Raw genomic sequence first — 22,441 nt, forward strand, 5'->3', positions numbered from 1 at the left:
CCAATGGGTAAGTGAGGCTGTACAATTCATTTTGTTGCTACTTTCAGGTGCCCGGTGGGGGGCGAGGTGGGGAGTCTGCTTTCCTGATAACTGGAAGCAGATGAGGAGAGAGGATTTCCTGGGGAATGGGGTTGGGGCTCCTAAAGTTGGGAACAGTGGGGAAATAACCTCTCTGACCCACCCTTTTAACCCTCTTGTGAGGGAAGGGTGAAGGGATCCCAGCAACAGTGCTAGGACCAGGTTAAGAGGGGAAGGGGACAGAGGCGGATGGCAGCCTTCAACCAGGTGGTACAGACTACAAAGGAAAGATGACTGCATTGCAAGAGTTATTGCTGGATAGTACCCAGATGTGTTACTTAGTAAAGTTAGCTAAGTCACATTCCTGGTGTCTTGTTTTTCTTCCTGACATGTCCTGGACAATGTAACCTAAGCATATGCTTACGTGCTTTGCTGAATAGGCATGGTCTTAAACTTATGGCCAAGGACTTTGCTAACTTACTTTGGAGGGAAAAGTTATGAGAGGAAGCATTTTCCTTCTTCTTTTGTTTGTTTCTGTGGGAGGTATGGATTGGCCATTCTTATGAATCATGGCTTGAGCAAAATGAAAAATAGGTCTGGCACTGTGTCCTAAAAGTGGCAATGTTCAGGCCAATTCTGATTTCCTTAGACGTGGAATTCCAGAGCTAAGGACATTCCATAAAGAATGCCCTGTCCCTAACTATTTTACCCTTGGACCCATTAACGATGATGCCTCTCTGATAAGAGCTGTCAGAGAGAGGTAGTCTCTAATACAGTTAGGTCATGGCTTATTAAGGCCTTTGAAGATTAGGTTCAAGACCTTGAAATGGATCCAGGGTCCAGCACTGGTGTAAAATATTCTTCACATTCTATCTTACATAATAGGCAGGCTGATAAGTAATAGATTGCTGCACCTGACTCACTAAGATGTGTCAGCAAAACAGCACTGCTTCTCTATGCAGACTACTACAACCTGATATCTTCTGCCATATTTGTTAAAGTTTTCAATGATGCAGAAATATACTTAAATTTGATAAACCACCCTACTTAAGAAGATACAAGGGACTGCTCAGGTGAATGTGGCAACAGAGAATTTTAGATTGTGGGTAAGACAAATGCGAATCAGTTATGACACAAGGTTTTTTTTTCTTTGTTTTAAACACTTTGACCAGTTACAAATGTAAATGACTCAGAACACTGTGTAATGAATTAAAAATAAAGCTGTCAAACTGTAGATTCCATTTTTCATTGGTGAAAGAATCTACAGTAGTTAGAAAAAGCAAGGGACTATATCCACAAACCAGACAGATGCAAAGACCAATAACAATGTAGGCATTAATAAACACTTGTGTGTGTGTGTCGGTGTGTATTTAACAATAAAGAGTAAGACTTTTATAACTCAAGTGGCAAATAGGCCTTGCAAGTAAAAAATGATAACTCCACCAGTGAACTTCTTGGTGTTTTGGGGCAATTTATAATCCAGTTATGCATTTTATTACAATTAATAGTCTCTCATAGTAGTACTAAAACTTGGGAAACTGTCAGATAAAAAGCTAAACCATAAAATTAATTTTGTTAGAACATGGCATCGTCCTCTCTGTGTCTCAAAAATCTTCTAGTATAGTTCATAAAAGAGAATATCACAAGTTACACATGCCTAGCTATCAATGTACAAGTTACAAATGTACAATAATTAAATTTTCTAGTATTGCAGCTGTATATTTGTTCTTTGAAATGTGTAGTTATAAAGATCATCAGACTGTTCTTTTCTGCTAACTCAGAATGATTGTTTCTTTCTCAGTGTTTTCAGATCAAAATGGCAATTTTTTTTAGAACATGCATCCCAGAGTCTTACATGATTCCTGAAATTCAAGAAGACAGGAAAATTGAAACTAAGTTTAAATCTGTAGAGTATATGATTAGGTCATTTAGTACAACTATGGGATGTTACTAGAGACAAACATTTTGATATTTTTGCCATTATTCTCACAAGAAACTACTGTTTTTAATCTGACCTGCCTACACAAAGCTGAGCAATCTATGCAAAAATTATTGTAAAGCCATTACATTGGAAATTCAATTTCCAGTTGACCATATTTGCAAACTTCTTTGTGTTTATCATAAATATTCAAGTTTTACTAGCATGAATTCTTTAAAAAGGTAAGTTTTAATGCCAGTGATCAAATGCTCATATAAATGCTCATATGAGCATTTATATTCTAAATTGTTTAGCTCCATAAGAGGCGAGTGAATTTCACATGGTAAACTGTGAATTTTACATATGAATATGCTATTTGCTCTATTGTTGGTTAATAACAAATCATCAACATCAGGAATGGAAATAATGCAATCTGATTTACAGAGCAGGCCTACTTTAATATTCAAGTTAAATTCATATTTAAAGAAAACCAGACGCCTGGCAACTCTAGTGTGATTTCTAAAGTGCACTAACATCTGTGCTCTACCTTCCCCATATACAATCTGCTGGCACGCTCTAAAAGATACCTAGTTTGTGTAAACTTAGTCCTGCCTTGCAAACTAGATACTTCATAGGATCCTGCTACACTGCATGCTTCTTTCAGCGGTATGTTGAGTATAGCTCCCCTGGCATGGATAGAAATAGCACTGTAGCCAGTGAGGCGTGGCTTAGGCAAGTAAAGACCCACCTAAAGGGTGCTCTCTTCTCTTCTTGCCCAGGCCATGCCTCTCTGTCTACACACTGCTATTTTTAGCATCCCCACGGCGGGGGCCCTTCCACCACCGCAGTGCAAGACTCCAGCAGTGGAGAAAGGCTCTGCCAGCCCCCCATTGCTTGAGCCTTTCCCCACAGCAGGGAAAGACTCTGGCAGGGAGGAGCTGCTGGAGCCTTTCCCTGCTGCCTCCTCTCTGCCAGAGCCTTTCATTGACACATATAGCTACATACCTCAGTGTGGATGCAGCTTGCTTTTCACTGCACTGTGTAGGTACACATACGGGTATACCAGTAGTATGTAGTGTACACACAGTTTATAGAGCGTGCCAACAGGGCTGTATGGGGCAGGTAAACCACCCCACATCAGAGAGTCTTTGATAAACCCAGGAGTTCAATCCTTGAGGGGACCATTTAGGGATCTGGGTCAAAAATTGGGGATTGGTCCTGCTTTGAGCAAGGGGGCTGGACTAGATGACCTCCTGAGATCCCTTCAACCCTGATAACCTATGATTCAGATTACAGTCTCTGGTGCACTTTGCTGCCCCAGAAACAAGCCCTTAGTCACAGACATTCAACAAATAAGCGAGTAGGAAAAGGAAAGAGGCGGAAATAGGAAATGTTTGTTATTTTCTATAGGAAATATTCTAAAGGAAGTACTGGTTGCTCTTTTACTGAGATGGAAGGCTTTTAAAAAATCTTTTAAAAGTGCTTCCATGCATAATATATTGCTCTTTTTTTTTTAATGTATGCTATTTGTTCACCTGTATATGAACTATTACTCACACATATCATTATAAGCAGTGTACTTACAATATATGGAAATAGCAAACTCCAATGGGGTAATTACGTAAAATGGAATACATTTTCCTGGCCTTAAATGTATAAACACATTTTCAGAAATGGAGTATGCAGCTGTACTAATAATGAGAGACATTTTGTTTTGCAAGTTGTACAACTAAGAGGCATTTTGTTTCATAAAAGAAATAGGATTGACAAGCGGCTTTGCACAGTACAGCAGTAAATTAGCAACAACAACAACATTGTGCAAAGGATAATTAAGCATCACAATTTTAAAAGTGAAAAAAAAAACATTCTGGACCAATTTTTTAGCAATGGCCTTATTTTCACAGGAGCAATAGAACATCCATATTTTTGCCCTGGCAGTGAAATCAGTGCAAATATAACTACTAAAGGAGGGCAGGCTGAAATTCTAGTCTTATGTCTAAAAATTAAGATTTGATTTTTTTGCCCCCTTTTCTTTGTCACTCCATCTCCCAAAGACTCCTCTTGAACAGACCTACCTGAAGTACTCTCCTTTTAAGACATTGTTTGCTAACATCTCTGCAAGAATGCACCCTCTGTGAAGCTTGCATATGCCTCTTTATTACAGGTTACTCTTTCTGAGAGGTAGAGAAAAATACTTTATAGCCTGGTGATTAAGGCACTCATCTGGGCGGTAGAAGATGTGGATTTATATTTTCTCTCTGTCTGATTCAGCAGAGGGATTTGAATCCATATCTCCTCTACGTCCCAGGTGAATGGCTTAATCACCAGGCTATAGAGTCATTCTTATTCTCTCTCTCTTTTGCCTAATGAATATTTATACCACATGAAACAGCTTCAAAAGGAGAGATTGAGAGCAACCCACCCCAAATTAACCTATAGCCTGGTGACTATGGCGCTCACCTGGCTAAAGGAGATCTGAGTTTAAGCCTCTGCTCCACAATTAGTGTGACCAGATGTCCCTATTTTATGGGGACAGTCCCAATATTTGAGGATTTTTCTTATATAGGCACCTATAACACCCCCCCCCCAATCCTATCCCATCCTGATTTCTCACACTTGCTGTCTGGTCACCCTGTCCAGAATGGAGATTCAAACCTGGGTCTCTAGCACCCCAGGCAAGTTCCTGAACCACTGAGATACAGGGGGAAAGAGGCACATGTGGTTTTCTGATCCTGACCTAAAATATACAGGGGAGTCAAATTCATGAATAGCTTCAGGTTGACCAAAACTGCATATTTTGGTAAATAAACTATTCATCTAAAAAATTTCACCTAGCTTTAGTCACATTACAGTATTTAAAGACATCACAGTGTTTCCCAGTGTAGTGACCTTTTATATCACTTTTATATATTTTGTCATCGCAAAATGAGCAGCATGTAGGGGGAAGAAGCAGGCTGGATGTAAAAAAGAGAGCTAGGTACCCAAAAACATCATTATTAGTATAGTAAAGAAAACGCTGAATAATATTAAGGATTTTTGACAAAATAATATTGTATAACAGTTTACTAGAGTTTCAACAAGATTTTTTAAAATAAAGGCTGGAGTAGAAATATTAAATGGGAAGGATGACAAGACCTGGCAGAAGCATAGATTATTATGTTTTATTTTATCAAGGGACTAAATTTGACCCATTAAACTAAACTAAAAATGTAGTATTTTTATTTGCAGTTATGTACTTGGAAAGAAATAGAATGTGCACAAATACACAGAAAGGTTCTTTATTTCAAAATTGTAAAAACATAGCTGTGAATTCTCCACACTTCCAAGAGCAAAGAGGAAGAAGAAAGAATAGGAAAGAGGTTAAATGCATATTACATGTATATAAAATGTACAGACAAATACATATTATTTATATAAATACACATACACACACACACACATATATATCCAGATTGTGGCTGGGCCAAGTGGGAAAGTTCAAGGAGGGAAATTTAACTTTCTCCAACTTGATTCCTTGCAAAGGGGCCAGACACAATCCCAACACTTGTTCTCCCTTAATGCAAGGAGTGGTGGAACCTGTCAGAACAGAAGCATTAGACTCTCCAAAAGGTCTGGCTCATGGCTGCCCCCTCGTTCTACACTAGAGAAAATGGCAGAGAGGGTGTAATCCTGTGGTGGTATAGCTCTGCTCTAGCATGAGCTTCCCAGGGCCTCCAGAGCTCCTCACACTAAGTTAGCCAGAATACATATGAGGATTCCCAGTGCTGCATCCTCTGTGGGATGTGGCTAATAAACCATAGCATAGCCCATAGATATCTATTTTTGATCTTCCTTCCTAAAAGATGTGAACACAACAGTCCAGAGAAAGGATCAGGAGTGAGGGAAGGGAGAGAAGAGGAATTTGTCCAACATCAGTGAGTTCTTGTTGTATTCTGAATTATGAAAAAGTTAATTGATATCCATTGGTGAAACTGAGGAGATTGCCACAGCCATAAAAGAGTTTTGTTTCATATGATGCATTCTTTTTTTTCCCAAAAAATTTTTACAAGGAAGCAGAAGGGGCTGGGTAGCTGGGAAAAATGGAGAAAAAGTGCAGAATATAGAGGTTACTTATTGGATTTCAGAAAAAAGGTTTATAAATGGAATTTGGTTAAAGCAAACAGTACTGATGATAAGAAAGGTACACAAAAGAGCATGAGGGATTGAAAGACTGAGGAACGTAAAATGCAGATTCAAAACAAAACAAAGCCAACTTTAGAAATGAACTTACTGATAATAAGCCCCAACTGGTAACCTATGCAACCTAATATAACCACTGAGATTATATCCTTGAATAGTAAACTAGTCCTCTTATGAGTTAAATCCATGTGCTCATGGTAGTTATACATAGATTAGTCATATTCATCCATAGTAGTGTTGCTAAGGAAACAAAATAGGGTTGACTGCATTACTTTTTCTATAGCCGTTCACTCTATTGGTGCATGGCCATTTAACAGGCCTTGTTTATCTGCAAAAAGGCAAACATTTTATGAGATCATATTCATCATCCTTCTCACCTAACCTCCGCATTACGGCGTGTCGCTTAGCTGTTGAGACCAAACTTACCTATTCACACATTTCGAGAGGAAATTTTGATTTACAATTCCTTGAGAGAGACAAGGGAGGTGCAGCAATATCTTTCATTAGACCGCCTTCTGTTGATGACAGAGACAAAATTTCAAGCTAGACTGAGCTCTTCAGGTGCGGTAGAGGAGCTCTGTGTAGCTCAAAAACTTGTCTCTCTCACCAACAGAAGTTGGCCCAATAAAAGATATTACCTCATCCCTTCTGTCTCCCCAATATCCTGGCACCAACATGGTTACAACAAGACTGTATACAAGACTGAGAGAGACAGATCATAATAAGCAATGGTTACAAAAACTGGGAAAGTAGGAAAAAAGACAGAACTCGGGTTACCAGAATAAGAGTACACAGTCACTTTGGTTATTACTGTGTGCTGGCTCATGAGGGTTTCATTACTGAAGCATTCAGAACATAATAGAACATTCATGGTAGGTACTGGCCAGTGCTTTATAGAGAGAGAACGCTACTTGTGCTCCATAACATGGTGTCTATGCAGATCTATCATAAAACCTACCATTCTGGCTTCACTGTGCATGTCAAACTCACCTACATTGCTATAACTATACAGCCTTACAGATTTCTGAATATCTCAGCACCCCAACTGTCTGTGTTTTAAATTATTTTCCCCTGTATTACCTTGCATTTTCCAGGCTGTAACACATTTTGCTATTTTATTCAAATATTTATAATTATGTTAAATCCTTTTCTATTCTTTATCTGCTCTCATTAGTGTTAACAATCCTTCCCAATTTAGTATTGTCTGCACAGCTCTCATCCCAAGCAAATTATAGTTTATTTTTCAAGTATGATATTTTGAATTTGTTATTGTGGATCGAATGCTCTTCTAGAGCATATTACACACACACTCTCTCTCTCTCTCACACACTCTCTCACACACACACACTTTCCTTTATCCATTAATTTCATTAAGTAGTCCTTTTATCCGTTAGATGTTTACAGATTTTTGCCAAATAAGATGGGTTTTACACAAGTGATTTTAACAGAAATGAGACTAGAGGTAAGCGGCTACATCTGGATTAAGGTTAGGGCTGCGGTTAAGATTGGGCATAAAGATGAGCTAGGATTAGGAATTTGGGTTTGGATTAGACTAGGAATAAAATTAAGGTTTACATCTGGGCCAATGTTTGGGCTAGAGTTAGAGTTTGTGCAGAGTTTGTGGTCATGGTAAGAATTAGGGTTACCTAAAACCCTAAGGATTATAGTTTCAGTAATGTCTAAGACTAGGATTCTTCAAGAGACAATCTCCCTAGGTTTACTTTTGAACAAACAACAGGCATTGCCTTTTGTTCCAGTCTTTTACACTGGGTCAACCTCAGTATTAACAGCATTTTATTAACAAATTTCAATTGTCAAGAGTAAATGTGAGATGGGTCATATGGACAGGTTGCAGATATTTATATATCCTTTTAAATTGTTTGTTACATTATTTCAACTAGGAATCCCTACATATATCTTAAGCAAACCTATGCACGCAGTTTTTATCTATTCAAATTGTGATGCGGTAAAATTCATCCACCATACTCACCAAACTAAATCAGTGGGATTCATACAGTGAACAATGTGGAAGATGGAATCCACTCCTGACCCTCAGGCAGGGCAGGGAAGTGGGCAGCTCTGCAGCCCATCTACAGACACTATTGCAGACTCTGGCATGGAATAACTGCCATGGCACCTATGCAGGCCACATACAGAGGTTCACAGTTACTGGATCGGGTCCTCTAGGGCCCATCCACAAACCCCTCTTTCTTAGGGGTACATGCTCTGCATAGAGAGCGTCACATACACCTTGTACATGGCAGGCTGCAGGTCTGCTACTATCAGGTCAGGCTTCTGTATCAGAGATGTACTTAATACAGAGCTTCTTTCTCAGAGAGATACTCCAGAGATGTCTTCTATAAGATCCTTTAATGTATTGCCAGGTAAGGCTGAGGTTAGTTTAAATAAGATATGTTACACATCGCCACCTAGAGGCTGAATACTATAATACAGTTTCAGAGTAGCAGCCGTGTTAGGCTGTATCCGCAAAAAGAAAAGGAGTACTTGTGGCACCTTAGAGACTAACAAATTTATTTGAGCATAAGCTTTAGTGAGCTACAGCATGCATCCGATGAAGTGAGCTGTAGCTCACGAAAGCTTATGCTTAAATAAATTTGTTAGTCTCTAATGTGCCACAAGTCCTCCTTTTCATAATACAGTTTAGCATTCCATTGCATCTCCCCCTTTACACTCTACATTCCTACCATTTACAAAACGTACACTATCACACGGTCTTTGAAGTTCAGAACAGATCAGCCTGTTAAGGGTCTCTGAATCATACTGGTTTCCTAATTACATGATCTGAATGCATCATAACTTGGTCATTTGGCTGACCATTCGTTGCAATGACTCACTGTAATCAGTTTGGAATTTTTGAATTTTCTCCTTCTTCTGCATCTGCAACCTGTGGAGTTTGCTCTGTTGATTGTTGTTTCTGAGGAACAAACTGTAGATGTCTATGGTTTCTGCTGAACTCTCAACTGTTGGTCTCGATCATATATAATCTGGGCACTAAATTCTTGTTATGTACAACAGCTGAAGCTGTCAATCCTTTTTTTCCATCCTCCTTGGCACAAACACAGTCACCAGTTTCTAGACCTGGCAGTTCTCCAATGGAGTGATGTCTGTTGTACAGTGTTCATAAGCTTTTTTTGATTTTCTTATCCGATGTGGCTACTTTCTTCATATGTGGCTACTTTGGAGATAGGTTCCTTTCCAAAGTTGAAATAGCTGCTCTGAGTAGTCTTCCCACCAGGAGTTGTACTGGATTATATCCAATAGCTGCTATCGGTGTTGATCTGTAGCTCAGAAGAGCAAGGAATGGATCTTCCTCTGGTAGGGTTTTCTTGGCTGTCTGTACAGCTCTCTCAGCCTTTCCATTCACTTGCAGGTAATGTGATTCTGCTAGTAATATGATCAAAAATCATATTCATTCAGAATGACTCAAATTCTGCTGCAGTGATTTGTGGTCAATTTTCTACCGCCAGTTGTTCTGGAATACCAAAATAAGCAAAAGTGCACTTCAGTTTCTTGTTAAAATTGCGACATGTTATGTCTTTCCAGTACATTGTTTCTACATACCTTCAAAAAAATAGTTCACTATGACCAGGTAATGAAGTCTTCTGAATTGGCATAAATCTGCAGCTGGTCTTCTCCAAGGTCTGTCTGATAGAGGTGTTGTTATTAAAGGTTCTTTGTGTTGGTCTGTTAGCTCTGCAGTATTCACATGCAGATACTTTATTGTTTATGTCTTTGCTCATCCTGGCCACGATAACAACTGGTTGGTCTCTTCAGGGCATTTTGTTAATCCTTGATGACCTTCATGGATAAGATTTAGGATTTCTCCTCTCATTTTCTTCAGAATTATGATGCAATCACCTTTAATCATGATCCACTTAGTTGTCCATCTACCAGACAGTAGTCTCTTGTCACTACCTCAGTGTTCTTTATACACATAGGCCAGCTGACCCTAACATGTCTGGGAGATGTTGTGTTCTTCCATTGAAGACCCATATGTTAAAATATTGTCCATGAAAACTACAACTCCATTTGTATTTGTTAACAACTCTGCCATCTTTCTTTGAAAAATTTCAAGTACGCTGGTAAATCCCAAAAGGTAATCTTCAAAAGCAAAATTTCCCAAATAGTGATAAATATAGTCAGTTTAGCACTTTAAAGGAATTTTCCAAATGCACTCAAGGTATCCAGCTTGGAGAATACTGTAACTCCTTTCACTTTGGGGAGGAAGTCATCCAATGTTGGGAGGATACATTTTTCTCTCACAACTGCTTCATTAAGTCTTTTAGTTCCATACAGATAAGTATTTTTTCTATATTTCTTAGTAATTGGTCTCACTGGGGCATACCATGCTATTAGATCAGATATTTACTCAATTATGCCAATCCTCTCTATTCTCTTTAATCCTGTACCTCTTCATGAAGTAACGGGATAGGAATCCTGCAAAGTGTATGTATACCATATGGTTCAATGTGGTCTCTCTTAAGGTTATTTATACTGGCTCTACTTTCAAAAGTTGAATATCACCAAATATTCCATTGCGTTCTTCCACTTTTTTCAGTAGGCTCATCATGACTGCAACACTGAGGCTGAGAAGAGTGTTGGTCTTTGATCACATACGCTTTTGTATGCATAGCTTTTGTCTTCGTAATTGTGTCTATGTTAAACTGGCTCATGCAGTTCAGAATACCTCTAGGGATAATTGGAATCATAGGATGGGAAGGGACCTCAAGAGGCCATCTAGTCCGGTCCCCTGAACTCATGACAGGACTGAATATTATCTAGCCCATCCCTGACAGGTGTTTGTCTAACCTGCTCTTAAAAATGTCCAATGATGGAGATTCCACAATCTCTCCAGGCTGTGTCAAATTATTTCAGCTGTGGGGGGAGAGGGGTAGAAGGTGATTGTAAGTCCCTTTGGAGACGACAGGTTGCAGAAACAGAAGGAAAGAAGTAGCAAAAGTTGCAAACAGACGGAACAAAGCAACAAAGGTTGTATGATCGATCTCATCAACATGCCACTCTTCAATGCCCCCAGAGAACTAATGTTTTGATAGACCTACAGAACGGACAGACCGGAAGCAGTATTTTGCAAGATTTCGAATTGCTGCAAAACTTTATAAGGAAACTGAAGATATACTGGTATCCTCTTTAATTTATGCTATGGGGAAGCAGGCAGAGCAAACCTTTTATCTTTATTGAAGACAGTCACAAAGATGACTATGGAAGAGTTTTGGCTATGTTTGATGCATAATTTATAGCATTCCTCTGAGCACACAATCAGATGCTGGCCTCCCTTAATGCAGTGGAACTCTTGCATGTACACCCCCTGTGTCGCCTTCATTCATGGGTGAACTTTCCACGTGGCAAACTGGGTTTAAACATTAAGGGTTGGGGTCCCCCTAGCCATAGTAATCTTAACCTTGATCCTGCAGGGCTTCCCTCCCCACCTAAAAAGTGAGCTCTGTTTTACTATTATCCCAATCTGAATTCATTAAAAATCAGAGTGTAGTGTTCCCTACTAGCAATACCTCAGTCAAACATATATCCTTTTATTTCAGCAAAAAGAAACTTCTCTTCGCACATTGATAAATATCTTCCTGATTGAAAGTCTGCTGGGGGGAAAAAACGGATCTCATTTACTCTAAAGCTTTGAAAAGATCAATAAAAAAAAAGAGTAATTTTTCATGGGGCCTTTTTAGCCAACCAGAAGTGAAATGTGAATATTTTTTTCCAGAATGTTATTAAAACTATTGCAGTAGATAGGCCAGTTTCTTACTATGTACGGCAAGACAACCAATAGAAGGAAGAAAGCACAATAATGATTGACCTAAATTATGAAATAATATTCCCCTCAAAAATGAAAGCTATATTATTCCTAGGTTCTCTACAGTGGTTCTAATACACATGTAAAATGATAGGGTACAAAAAAGAAACAAACAAGAAACCTTCTGGAGCTGTATGTGTGTGTGTGTGTACACCCACACACCACACCCTTGTGTACACTCACTCTCTCCCCAGGGGGAACATTCTGCCTGCCGTAGGAGAAGCATGTATAACCCACTGGTGAGAATGTGTTATAGGTCTCCCTCTATGCCGATCCACAGAGGATGCAAGTTGTTAAAGAGGACCCTAATTCGATCCCTGTTCTGTGGAGCCAGGCCATCACATGTACACACTGCTACACTTTTTCATTCCTCACGTTTATACCAGTCCTCCCCAGATGTATGTCTGGTTTTGTGTGTGTGTGTGTGTGTATGTGTATCAATCACACACATGGGACTGCCACCCAGTGAGTAATATGCTGCATTTTGTAAAGGGGCATAGCAACAGGCTCACCGCCTCTGACTGTCAGGATCTGCCAGTAGACAAAATGTTTCTTCTGGAGTACATCTCCACACTTCTCCTAATGCAGGTAGGTGCTTTAAAAGTACAATTCAGCCCTACATCTGGGGACAAGTGAGTGAAAGAAAACAATTATAAAAAGGCATTGAAAAGTTCCTTACCAATTGTCATAACTTTGGAATGGTCAGAATTGTCTGGACTCAAGAAGTGAGTTATTTCCTTATTGGAAGAGAAATGAGTTGACATAGGACATAGAATCAATAATGTATCCAAGCCTATTTATTTGCAACATATTCAGTTCCCTCAGAAAAAATATTACTTGAAAAAGCAGAGCACATCCGTGAATCATTTACTTTAAAAGCTGTTGCAATTCTTTCTTAGGACAACTCTGTCATATCAGCCAGCTACAGGCCAGTCTACTTGATTACAACTGCTTCAGAATCCTTTGTTCCATGAAAATGTATTTACCCCACTGCCAAACCATTACAATTTCTCTTTTGTTCAGGGTTGAGCTGGTTAGTTCAGAGGCCAAGATTCTGTGCTCAAAGAACAATCCATAGCAGAAATGCTTTCTCTCCAGAATAGATCTTGTCCCAACAAATGTGTCCAGCTTCACTCAACAATGCCAATTCCCCCTAAAAATTCCAATGAGCCTTGTGTCCAACACAGAGTTCTGCTCTAGTCTCTTCCATTCTATTCAGATTCTTATACTGAGCCTATTAACATGGTAAAACATGATTATGTCCACAATTCAGGTCTAAAAAATGTTTTAACTTTATTGGCTGCTAACTTTTGTAGCTGGGTCCCACAACATGGTATCTTTCTGAAGTACAGATGGGACTTTGGAAAATTCATCTCCATCTCAGATATAACTGAGTTGTGTGTGTATAATATTAATTCACTATCTACCACATTCAGCACACAATGATGGATTCTGAGATCTGGTTCATCAACCTCTTTTGTGAGGAACAAGGGGCAGGGGACATCATTTTATAATCTTTTTGTATGGCACCTAGCATACTTTGGGCCATTCAGAGAATAACAAACAACAACAACTTGAACTGGTGTTGTAACATGGGAAAACATTTTTAAAATTATAACAATGATACAGAAAATATGTTATAAATAAACTCAATAATAACTAGCTCTGAAGTAGGACTTTTCATCAGTAAATAACAAAGTGCTTCACAAAGGAAGTATCATTATCCCCATTTTACAGGTGGGGAATCTGAGGCCCAGAAAGGCAGGGACATAGGAACAATTTTTATAGTGGGGCCGGGGGGTGCTGAAAGCCATTGAACCAAACTATAAGCCCCATATATAATGGAAAGCACTTCAAGCCAGGGGGTGCAGAAGCACCCCCAGCTCCCTTAGTTCCAGTACCTATGCAGAAAGGTGAACTGACTTGCCCAAAATAATACTAGATTAACATTAATATTAGTACTCATTAGTTTAGGAAGTGTAGCCTGAGAGGCAGTATCTTTGCATGTAAACTGTTGTAACCAGTCTATCAGTGGCTGTAGAGAAGGAAGAAGGAAGGGGACATAAAGGATGATTTTCCAATGCAATATTCACAAAGGATGGATTTCTCATTCCTGTCTCAAAACACACATTAAGCAATAACTTAGAGCAGCTTGATGTATGATGTAGTATGGAATAGGAATCTGTTGAAAGAGTTTTAGAGGTGGAAATATATGTAATTAAAAAAAATTCACCCAAAAGAGAGAAGTAAGGGAGTGTGACAGGTTTTGGTCGGTCCTCCGAGCCCCTAGGGGCGATGGAGAGCTATGGTCTCCCTGGTAAGCCTCAGACACACCTTCCGGGCGTTGGGGAATTAGCGGTGAAGGTGTGCCGGCACGAGTCAGTAGCGCGCCCCTCAGGCAGGAGAGCGCCGGCACGAGTCAATAGCGTGCCCCTCAGGCAGGGGAGCGCCGGCAAGAGTCAATAGCGCGCCCCTCAGGCAGGGGAGCGCCGGCCAGAGTCAATAGCGCGCCCCTCAGGCAGGGGAGCGCCGGCAGGAGTCAATAGCGCGCCCCTCAGGCAGGGGAGCGCCGGCAGGATTCAATAGCGCGCCCCTCAGGCAGGGGAGCGCCGGCAGGAGTCAATAGCGCGCCCCTCAGGCAGGAGAGCGCCGGCAGGAGTCAATAGCGTGCCCCTCAGGCAGGGGAGCGCCGGCAGGAGTCAATAGCGCGCCCCTCAGGCAGGAGAGCGCCGGCAGGAGTCAATAGCGTGCCCCTCAGGCAGGGGAGCGCCGGCCAGAGTCAATAGCGCGCCCCTCAGGCAGGAGAGCGCCGGCAGGAGTCAATAGCGCGCCCCTCAGGCAGGGGGGCGCCGGCAGGAGTCAATAGCGCGCCCCTCAGGCAGGGGAGTGCCGGGGTAGGGGAACGCAGGCCCACCCAACTCCACTGCGTTCCAGCCCAGGGCCCTGACAGTGGCGGTAGGCGAAGGTCCCGCCGCTGGGTCAGCGGGCAATCTGCGCCTGCTGACCAAACACACCCACCCCACGGTGTAATTGGGCCCCTGGGCTACTTCCTACCCGGTCTCTCTCAGGCGGGTCGCTCCGGTCCCTCCATCTCCTCCGGGTAATCCGCCGCAGGCAGCTCCGGTTCCTCCGGGTATTCCGCTGCGGGCCACCCCCGCTCCCCCTCGGTCTCGGACTCACGCTGCCCCGGGCTGCAGTCAGGCCCCTCCAGGTCCTCTGGGTATTCAGCGGCCGGCAGCCCTGGTTGCCACAGGCCTTCCCCCCGGTCAGGCTCCTCCTTGCCCAGGGCTTCGCCTGGGTCAGCAGCAGGATCGCGAGGGAGCAGCCTGTGTCTGTCTCCCTCCCTGGTGCTCTCCTCACTGGGCAGAGGGCCCCGCCCTTTGTACTTCCTGTCCCACCCCTCCCCTTCCGGGGATTGGCGGAAGCTTGGCCTGGCCCTGCCCACTCAGGCTGAGAGGGTGGCTCTTTACCCTCTGGTTCGGAGGGGAGCCACCCTGGCTCCCTACAGGGAGCAAGGTTGTGGTTATAGGTTGAATACACGTCTGGAAAGCTCCATCAGGCCCAAAAGCAATTTTCATTTATTTTTCTACTTCTACTTGGTGTTTTTGAAGTCTGAGCAGTACAGTGACAATTTTTCTCTTCTTTGTACTTTTTTTACTCCAACCTTCTCAGAGAAACTGAGATTGACCCCTGAGATGCTGTTAAAGAAAATCCGGAAAAATCTCTACCACAATTTTTCCCAGCAGCCGTAACCTTCAGCAAACAAAAGAAAGAGAAAAACCTGGCACCAACTAACTTCAGACGTTATCTATACAGTAGCATGAACTCTGCTGAAATTAGGCTGCTAGAGGCACAGTGATTCAGGACAACATATGCCTCACTTCCAAAACATCCACATTCATAGGTGGGTGGCACCTGTGGCTGATGTTGGGCCCCAAATAACATATATTTTAAAACATATTTAAACATGCAAAATCAAAATAATAAACAAGATGGGTTTAATATCCATGTATGTAGTACAGAAATCACCTGTTAGCACCAATACCAGCTGCTGCAAATGTCCAGCTGTGTCTTTCCACCCTTGATCAGATATTTTTATGTTAATCATATATAATAGTTTCTATGACAGAATTGCCCAGTTGATGGCTCAGGGTAGGTAGTACTCATATTAGTTATACTTGAGTTTCAATAAGTCAATAGATGGTGTATCATATAAAAAGTTTCAGCAACATAGGAAAAATATATCTTACATAAAATTACCATAGTATGGAGTAACACCTAGCTACAGACCATGAGCAGGAAATGTTCATTAATTGAATGACCACTAGGTAGGGAATTGTTTAAAATGATGTTTTGCAGAAACAAGAATCAGGACTAAAAGATTTTGTTAATACCTTGAGACATAAATATCAACTATTTATGCAGACATAATTCCCATTGATTTAAATGAGAGTTTTGCCTGAGTCATGAATTTTTTGAGGCCAACAATGAATTCGTTTTAGTTAAATGTATTATTGTTACAAAAATGTGAAGGATAACACGTACACACTAGGATAGACTGATACTGCAGGGTGACCTTCAGAGACTAAGGCTGTGATGCATTCAATGAGATTAAATAAAAATTAGTTCAAAGTAACACATTTGAAGGAAAACAGAAACCAGCTTGGACACCAACTGGGCAGACAAGCAAATTCACAATTTATCTGAGTAATTTCTGATTAAACAAATAGAAAGTCTGAATCTTTTATTCCTTCCAAGTCCAACTGTTTGAAATCACAAGCTGGGGGTACCAAACCTTGAGTCCAGCCAGTGCATGACTTGATTATTATAGTTTCTACCATCAGATTTTCATGTGGTAGGTATGAGGGAAAAGCCATTGGTGTCCCTCAGCACTATATATTTGCTCTTTGCCATCTCTGAAATCACAAGTGGTAGCATAAAGGGATAGATCTACACTTCCTTTAACAATGAGTCCACTTATTCTTTGCATACCTACAGGATTGCACTTTCTGGGACTGTAAATCTGGCAACTTTTAAGAACAAATCAAAAGGCATTGACTACAAAAGAGGGGCACTATTACTGGAAGTGTTCAAATGCAGGTTAATAAGAAAAAAATGAAATAATACAGGAAAACATTCTGCACAAGACTGGGAATCAAACTGAATAACCACATGCACCTCTTGAACTATAATCTAAGAGTAAAAGACTAAAGAAAAATATATATCTACTAAGACCTGCAGTTTAGTAACATCTGCACAGTCTACACACTATGGGCCAGATCTTCAGCTATGCTGGAGCTCTTGCTCTAAATTGTGCCCAGCTATCTATGGTCTCAAGGCATTGTTCTGAGAGCAAAGGACAGATTCAGTGTAGCAGTGTTAAGGCCACACCTCCTTCCCTCTGGCAATGTCCCACATTCGGTGCCAGGTGTATGTCAGCTCTTAGTTATCCAAGATGCCTATTGTGGAGAGAGACAGTGAGAGGGACAGGGAAAGGGAGAGAGAATGCCAAGAGCACTGGGCCTGGTGCAAAATTTGAGGCCTGAACCAAAGGCTATAAACCAAAGTCAGGCCATGTATTAAAGCAAATGCTTACAAGTTCACTGACCAGTATATGAACACGGCAAAGTTGTTGCTAATGCACTAGGCACTAAATATTTATGTAAATATATTCCAGCAAGTAGAATATACATCCCAATCTAGTACAAGAAAGGTGATTTGACAAAATAATTAATAGGAATGTTTTGCCCAAGATATCAGGCCCAAAGGGAGGTAACAAAGATGTCATGAAATACGTAAGGTAGTGTATAAGTTGTGTATTCCAGTTGTTTGACTCAGTCTATAGAGGTCAGGGTACCCTGCCTTAGCCTTTTGTGTGGTCAGAAACTGCCACTGCTGACTGAGCCACTCCTTGCCACGGGGCACTCGTGTTAGCGTACCTGTAACCATGGAGCTAGGGTGCTAGGACTGTGCCTCGAGGGCAATAAACCTAGGAAAGTGCCTTTGTCACCAAACCGTGCCAGTGGTCTTTCTTTATGAGTAGCATCCAGGCCTGCTGAATTAACATGCTGCACTATCTACTAATAACATTGGCGCTCCAAGAGCAGAAGCACTGAGCATTACTGCATTACAGCATTACCGAGGCAACAGCCTTCCAGCTTCCAGCACTTAACCGCACTGGGTGGTACTATCAAGGTCTGCTAAGCCAGCTATCTGTGCAGAGCTGAACAGAACACTGAAAGAACACACACACACAAACCCGCTGATGCACCTCTTATGCAAAGGGAATCCCCAAGTAGCTGTATAAGCTTGATTTCCAGTTGCTTTGCACTGGCAGACCGGGGCATATGAGCCAGATGGTAGTGGATCTGGCTCAATAACTGCAAATACCTAAATTGCTGTTAATTTGTTTGCTTTTGCTCAGACCTTTTTGGATATATGAGGTGCATTGTGGGGTGTAGCATGTTTCTTAGTATTTCTGAGAGTCTCTGGAATACAAGTGATTTCTGATCCAGTGCTGTTGTTGTAGGGCCTGTGAGTAAAGAAAAATTATTTAATAATTATTTTCCACTAAAAATATTTATTTAATAATTATTTTCCACTAAAAATTTTGTTTCCAGTTACTGAACTGCCATCCTTTCAGATTTTAATGTTATCTTTCTGAGTTTTATGCTCCAACCCATTTTCAGTGGTAATGGTTTTTATGGGAATAAGCACCAAAAGAGCAAAATCTGATGATGTTGGACACGCAAGTGTGGCTTACGCTGAAATCAATGAGAGCCACATAGAGAAACTGGGAAAAGATTAATCAAGATTAATGGAGCCTATTTCTAAATCCGTTAATTCATGTATTTTGGTGAGAGAGATGCAGAATGAGAGTTTTTAATTGTGAAAGTGTATGACATATCTCCATCTTTACAGTACATCTTTTTATTTTATAGAAGTGTAATATATCATTATGCAAGATATGCTCATAAAATAAAGTTAAAAAGCATTGAGTTTCAGGTATTCCAAATTATGAAGAATTTGAGAAGTGCTGGCATGAGGAAATATAGAAACTGTCTTTCCACAGGAACAAGCTTGGGGCCAGATCCTCAGCTGGTGTAAATTGGTTCAGCTTTGTTGACCCCAATGAAACTAAATCAAGTTACATCAGGTAAGGATCTAGCCCCTGGTGCCTTAAATTTTCCCCTTGCCTTACAGGAAAGGATTGTCTTTTTTTAAAGGAACCCAGTGGTATCTGATGGTATTCACCCCATATGGGGCATGAAGTTCCCATTTGACATATCCACAAGTATTTTATTAATAAACACACATAACAAACAATGAACTTCCCCTTGATATCATTGTGCCTAATGAGCGAAATATACATATAGTCAATGCAAGACAGAATAGATTTCTAAAACAGAGACTGTTTCATGTAGTAGTGTGACCAGTTACTAACACCACCAGAGAGAAATGCCTACCTTTAAAACTGTCTGCAGTACGGCAGAATGTTTTTATACTATATAATACAGCATAACATATACTGCAAAGAGCTAAGGTAACTCAATGTAAATAATCAAAAGAAATGTGAAGTTAGATATGTATCAGTCCAAGTGTCTACTTCCTTGTCATTTGCAATGTACAGTACATGTTGTATGCATGTCTGCTGCGTACTGTATGTTTGACAGCATGCTATGGTACACGTTGCAATAGACTAGAGAACTTAAATTACTTTAGGTCAGTTTATTCCTTTCACTGAAAGAAAGCAAGAAAGAAAAGAAGTTAAAATGCTAAGAGGATCAACTGGATCAACATCCCTGAGCACAATGTGGGAAAAAATAAATCAAAATGAGGACAGAGATAGGCATCATGTTTTTTTCTTTCAAGGATAAACAGAGTGCAAAACTTTGAACATCCCTTCTGGTGTTTCAGCTTTTCACATCTAATTCTTTAAACCTCCATTATATCAGCTTTGCCAATTAGTTTTACAAAGATTTTGTCACCTGCCATTGTAAACTCCTAGTATTTCTCCTTTTACCAACGTGACAACTGCCCCTAACACTTATAAATATTGAAGATCATTTTCTGCATAATTACCTTGTGAAGTCTGTCATCTCCATCATAATCACACACATCCTCTTAGCCAAAACTATGATGTCATTGCTGGTGTCATCCCATATTTCAATCTCTGCATCAAGCTTCCTTTTGACTTTCTTGAAGTCAGCCACTTGCTCAGCTATCTTTTCTTTTTCAGCCTCTGGCAGCTGAGTCATCTTAGCCTGAAACATAAGATAATTTGATTTGCAAAACGCACGTCTGTTTCTAACAGTAATTTCTTTTTGGAAAAATCACTGGACATTACTAAATATATGTTTTAAATATACATGGGCCCGAACAAACACCTCCAATCTGAACACCTTTCAATTTCATAACTGGGCCTTATCTCTAGAACAATATGAAGTGAAATTCTGAAATGTAATACTCCTGAATTTTGAGCAGATCCAGATCAAATTCATGCTTTGAAGCTCAAGTCCATCTCCAATACTCACCTTCTAACCAAAGATGACGCCTCTTATTTTTTAATGGTAATCATCAATTGTCTTTGGAACTTTTCTGCAGGGATTCTAACAATGGGAAAAGTCAACCTCCATTCTATGGTCAGTTCTCATCTCCATTAAGAAATTCATGATGAGAAGCATATCAGAATCGCCAGTCAGCTCAAATAACAAAACTCTGAGCGCAAGCTACATCTAAAAGCGCAAGCTACATATTAAAATATTAATTATTGTACCTTTGAGAATAATAGTAAAAAAAAAAACCCATCAAACCCACATATGCAGAACTCTGAAGATGCTGATATCTTCTTGAATATGAAGGTGCTCTGGGTGAATGCAGAAACAAATTGCTAATCATTCTTGTAAATAAAGCCCACTATTCTGCTTTGCCCTAGTTTGTGGCCCTTTTTACTCATTTTTTCTGCAAACTTTTACACATATGATTTTTTCTTCACCAGAATATTCAAACACAAAAGCATCCTGAATACTAACATATAGGGCCCTGCCAAATTCACAGCCATGAAAAACATGTCACAGATCGTGAAATCTGGTCTCCACTCACAAAATCTGGTCTTTTCTGTGCTTTTACCTTATACTATACAGATTTCACAGGGGGGGGGGTGCGCAAAGAGACTAGCGTTTCTCAAATTTGGGTTCCTGACCCAAAAGGGAGTTGCAGGGGGGGTCGCAAAGTTATTTTAGGGGGGTCACGGTATTGCCACCCTTACTTCCGTGGTGCCTTGAGAGATGGATGACCAGAGAGCGTCGGCTATTGGCCAGGCACCCAGATCGGAAGGCAGCGCCCTGCCAGCAGCAGCACAGAAGTAATGGTGGCAATACCATCCCATGCCACCCTTACTTCTGCCTTCAGAGCTAGACAGCCAGAGAGTGGCGACTTCTGACTGAGGGCCCAGCTCTGCAGGCAGCAGTGCAGAAGTAAAGGTGGCAATGCCATACCATGCCATCCTTATTTCTGCACTATTGCTGGCGGTGGCTCTGCCTTGGGAACTGGGCTTCCAGCCAGCAGCCACCGCTCTCCCCTGCCCAGCTCTGACGGCAGCACCGCCGCCAGCGGCAGCGCAGAAGTAAGGGTAGCAGTACCGCAACCCCCCCCCCCATAACCTTGTGACTCCCCGCCCCAATTCCTTTTTGGGTCAGGATCCCTACAACTACAACACTGTGAAATTTCAGATTTAAATAGCTGAAATCATGAAATTTACGATTTTTTAAATCCTATGACCATGACATTAACCAAAATGGACCGTGAATTTGGTAGGGCGCTACTAATACATATCTATGATTGTATTCACACCAGAAATGCACTTGCAGCTATTTTGAAAGCTATTTGTGGTTCAAAGCTGGACAGGGCCCTGTAAAACTGAGTAGGAGGAAGCTCTACTATTCAATTCCTCCCCCCCTTCCCCCATTTAACTGGTTCTGCCACCAGAATTTCTTCTCACTGAGAGAGAACGTGTGCACATGCTACCGTATGTATGTACTGTGCCCTGGAGTCAAGCAATGACAAGACAGGTCAGGAATACTCATCTGACCAAATTAACTATTTTTGCTCTTGTAGGCTTCGTTTCCATGCTTAGTTTTTGAAAGATGTGGGGAGATCCTTTTATACAAAGCAAGGCCCAGCAACTCAAATCTAGAGCCCTGCAAGTAGCAAGAAAAGCAGAAACCACAGCATTGTCATCCTCGTCATACATTGCTACATAAATTAATCAGAAGCCACAAACCATATTACAGGATTCCCTCATAAACTTAGAGCAGCGGCAGAAAAGTATCATCATCACAGAGAGCGGAAGTCATAGCTGCCAGTTGCTCCAGGAGCTCTTTTCTGCTTAGCTTCAGTCCCAGTGTGGTCTAGTAACTTAGGCAAGTATGTTGGTCTTTTCAACAGCAAAGTACAGAGGCTCAAGGGAATACAAAGCAATT

General features: G+C 41.0%; 1 protein-coding gene across 3 annotated transcripts in view; it reads right to left on the reverse strand.

Annotated features, from left to right (window-relative positions):
- Positions 1–22,441, reverse strand: part of CTNNA3 (catenin alpha 3) — an 891,674-nt gene that overhangs the window by 60,996 nt on the left and 808,237 nt on the right. For all 3 annotated transcript variants that reach the window (XM_037904831.2, XM_037904833.2, XM_043550666.1), the window contains one exon: positions 20,043–20,224. In XM_037904831.2, the coding sequence (XP_037760759.1) occupies positions 20,043–20,224 (182 nt within the window). The remainder of the gene's footprint in view (positions 1–20,042; positions 20,225–22,441) is intronic.

This window comes from Chelonia mydas, chromosome 7 (genome assembly GCF_015237465.2).
Source record: "Chelonia mydas isolate rCheMyd1 chromosome 7, rCheMyd1.pri.v2, whole genome shotgun sequence".
Lineage (NCBI taxonomy): Eukaryota > Metazoa > Chordata > Testudines > Cheloniidae > Chelonia > Chelonia mydas.